Genomic DNA, 4,054 nt, shown 5'->3' on the forward strand with positions numbered 1-4,054 from the left:
AAGCAATAAGGTTACTTTATATGTAATAAATAGCCTTCACATTCTTCATCAGATTTCAGTTTTATGAATTAAATTTGAGCTTTGAAATATAAATGATAAATGGGATTAACTTAATCCATAGGACATAAAGGAGATATAGTTTAAAAAATATAAATTAATGGGGAGTCAAGTTCTTCTTTGGCAAAGTATCATATCTGTAACAAGTCTGAAATTTCTAATAAAATAGATAAAAATGGCAAATAATGACTTATTTAATATTCAATGCAAGTATTTTTATTTTACTTCTCTATGTTGAGTGTTCATTTTAATTCAGAAAACCTTTCAACAATGCCAAGTAAAAATAAATGATTTTTCAATTAACTTCTTTTTATTTTCCCCTCAAGTCTATGTTATTTTCTTAGTTAACTCATATGACCTTTTATTCAATACAGTTCTCTAATAAATTGCTCATATCTTCATTTTTGATAATTTTGCAACCCAAGGGCTATTTTTTAAACTCAATGGTCATTTCTACTTACCTCTAAAACAATTAATTTAATATTTTTATTTGAGCAATGTATAAAAACAAAATCCTTTTGTCACTTAAAGAAATTAATGTATATTTTATATAAAAGTTTATTATTTTAAATAGGAAAACAGAAATAGTGGTTATTTTGGCAACTAACCTGATTTTTCTCCTTCCAGACATTTTGTTTGTTGATAAGTGAGCATTACTTGTAGATTATACATGGTTTCACACTTTCATAAAAAGAAAATAATGAAAACTCAAGATCACTAGAAATGGTGTAGCCCTAGTTCTTATAAAACATCTGTCAGTTACACTTTTTCTTTACATCAACCATTCTATATAAGTGCTTTTGTGGAGATGTATGGAAATGACTCTGTTACAAAAGGACCACACCTCCTAGCGTTTTTAGTACTCCCAAACAAGCAAGCAAAGGAGTGGATTAGTTTTTCATCTTTTAGCCCCAAGGCATTGAACTAGTTTGGCTCCCCCATTTGTGGGTCATTCTTTTCTTTTTCAGATAGCACTTGTTTAAGCGAAAACAAATTTGAGGTGAAGCCAAGTTTATTCCTTTATTTTTCATTCCTTTTCAGTTTAATCTTATCTGCATAACATATACTACTCAAAATTTAAGTTTGGTGTTTGAGCTTAAACCGTGGCTCAAGTTAGGAAGACACGCTCTCTTATTCTTATTTTGCCTTATTTTTAGCTGGATCGGTTTCAAAGGGTATTTTTAGATATTTAATCTGAAATGTTTATACAAAAATTATTATAATGAGTTACTCCATCTGTTGTAACAGATTTGAATCAACATATATGTAGATTTAGCAATTTTCAATAAATATGCTTTTAAAAACAGAAGAGGCTTAAAGTAATAAATATCCTTTTCTATTTTTAATTTTCCAATTTTATATACTGAACTTGAAAAAGTATTTTTTATGAGACCTCAAGATTTTTTCTTATTAGTAGTTTGAGATCAAAGACCGCATAATTTTGAGAATGATTTCAAAGTGAGTATGTAGATATTATTACTGCAAGAATGAGGATACAAAGAAGACATCTAGGAAATTATATCAATTCTACTTAATAGAGCAAAATGCTTTCATTAATACTAATGCTACTTTATCATTCTTCTGGACTAAAAGTCTTGTTTGATATTGTTATTCTCATATCTTCATAATCATTAGAAAATGAGATTATATTAAAGAATACAATTTTGCGAATCACATACATAGCACATAATAAATGTGTATGTATACAAAGAAACATACAAATATATTCCACATATCTCACCCTTGAGAATTCATAATCTGTGAAGTTGAAAAGCAGATATATTTAAATTTACAAGAAAAAATCAACCTTTAAAAGGGTTGACTGTATTTCCTAATAAATACCAAGACCAAGAAAATAATTTAAATTTAACTAAGTTCATTTTTCTTATAGTATAATATTCAGGCAAAACAGTGTCATTTGAACAGTGTCATTTGGTTCCAGGAACCAAAATTTTGATACACACTGTTCACAAAAAATCTGCACAGTGAGAAATGTTTATGGAATATCCAGAAAGTTCCTGGAAAGTTTATTTTATTTTATAATTTTCTTGTTTCAAGGGCAAGAAAAGTGTGTACTGCAGACTATGGCCAATTCAAAACTAGAAGTAAATGAAAAAAGTGGTATATTTTGAGAGATGAAAGGGAGGCTAACAATATACTATATCTTATAAAGGAAAAGCACTAACGAATTTGCTAATTAGGTATATAATTCAATTCAAATGTATACCTCTGAATAATCTAAATTGATGAAAGAGAAGGGAAAATATTGACTTATAATTATATGTAAGATAACTAAGTATATTTTCCTCCAATAGAACTAATTAATTTGACTGGTTCTGACTTGATTCATTTACTCATTCATCCATTAAACTTGTGGGTCATGAACTCATGATAGACCCATGAGTTCTGCATGCAAAACTACGTTTAGAGAGTTTAATAATTTTTTTTCATCTTTTGCAATTTATGGTAGGAAAAATGCAGAAATGTAAACATTGATTGACATCAATGTGAATATTGATTGCCATCAATGAGAATATTGATTGAATCAACAAAATTTGTTTTTCAGAAATTCTATCTTCTCATCTCTATAGAAATCAGATTCACTTTCTATATATAACCTAGCTTTCAAAACTATCAAAGGTTAAATGATGACAATTTCCAGATTATCTTCATTTTAAAAACATTCTGAAATCGTATATAGACTGGATGGATATGAAGAATAGCTCAATGATATTTGAGTTTGTTTTGTTAGGACTCACCAGCAACTGGGAACTTGAAATGCTCTTTTCCTTCACGTTTTTGTTGGCCTATGCAGCAATCATGACAAGAAACCTTCTCATTGTGGTCTCTGTAATCTTTGACTCTCACCTTCACTCCACTCCAATGTGCTTCCTCCTTGGAAACCTCTCCTTTCTCGACATACTCATTTCCACTATTACAACTCCTAAGATGGCCATCAATCTCTTCAGGGAGAATAAAACTATTTATTTGTGGGGCTGCATGGCTGAGATGTTCTTCCTCCACTTTTTAGGGGGCAGTGAGATGACCCTTCTCATAGTCATGGCTGTGGATTGCTACATTGCAATCTGCAATCCTCTCCACTACACAGCCATCGTGAACCACCAGGTGCTTGTGGGCTCAGTGCTGCTGTCATGGGCTGTTGGTTTTGTGCACACCATGAGCCAGATGGTTTTTACCATCACATTGCCCTTCTGTGGTCCCAATGTGGTGGACAAAATTTTCTGTGATCTTCCCCTTGTTCTAAAGCTCACCTGCACTGACACATATGTCCTGGAGTTGCTGGTGATTGCTGACAGTGGACTGCTGTCCTTCATCTGCTTCATACTCCTGCTCATTTCCTCCACCATCATCCTGGTAATTGTCTGGTGTCAATCCTCCGGGGCTCTCTCCAACGCCCTGTCCACCCTGTCTGCTCACATCACTGTGGTCACTCTTTTCTTTGGACCATTAATTTTTCTTTATGTTCGTCCATTTAGTAGCTATTCAGTAGATAAATTTCTTCCTGTGTTTTTACAGTTTTCACACCTTTACTGAACCTCATTATTTATACTCTGAGGAATCAGGAGATGAAAGCGGTGATGAGAAGACTGTGGACCCAGCACATCAGCTCCAGACAGGACTTCTAGGCAGAACCATGATGACCAAGGTGTTTAGTGCAAAACCCCGCACACATTATTTCTCAGATTATTTTGGCATTAATTTGCTTTGTTTGTTATCAAGCATATGATGTTTTAAATATTGAAAATTGCTAAATAATCGGTCACTATCTTCCTATGATGTGATTTTATTGAAAATATCCATTTTCAAAAATATTAATCAGTTTTGGGAAGATAAATTATAAAAATTTCTAATAATTAAAAAAAACTGGCTCATTATAGTTGGAAACCCATAAATATCCAGGACTAAAAACTCATAATTACTTTATATATATATATATATATATATATATATTCATATATATATATTTATATATATA

The 4,054-nt window shown here is 31.5% G+C and overlaps 1 protein-coding gene across 1 annotated transcript; it reads left to right on the plus strand.

Moving 5' to 3' along the window:
* Window positions 1-2,763: 2,763 nt before the first annotated feature.
* On the plus strand, window positions 2,764-3,612 carry LOC143654931 (olfactory receptor 4L1-like). Its single transcript, XM_077126550.1, has one exon. The coding sequence runs from the start codon at window positions 2,764-2,766 to the stop codon at window positions 3,610-3,612; it is 849 nt and encodes a 282-aa protein (XP_076982665.1).
* The last annotated feature ends 442 nt before the right edge of the window (window positions 3,613-4,054 follow it).

The sequence above is a fragment of the Tamandua tetradactyla genome, chromosome 14, assembly GCF_023851605.1.
Source record: "Tamandua tetradactyla isolate mTamTet1 chromosome 14, mTamTet1.pri, whole genome shotgun sequence".
NCBI classification, from domain to species: Eukaryota; Metazoa; Chordata; class Mammalia; order Pilosa; family Myrmecophagidae; genus Tamandua; species Tamandua tetradactyla.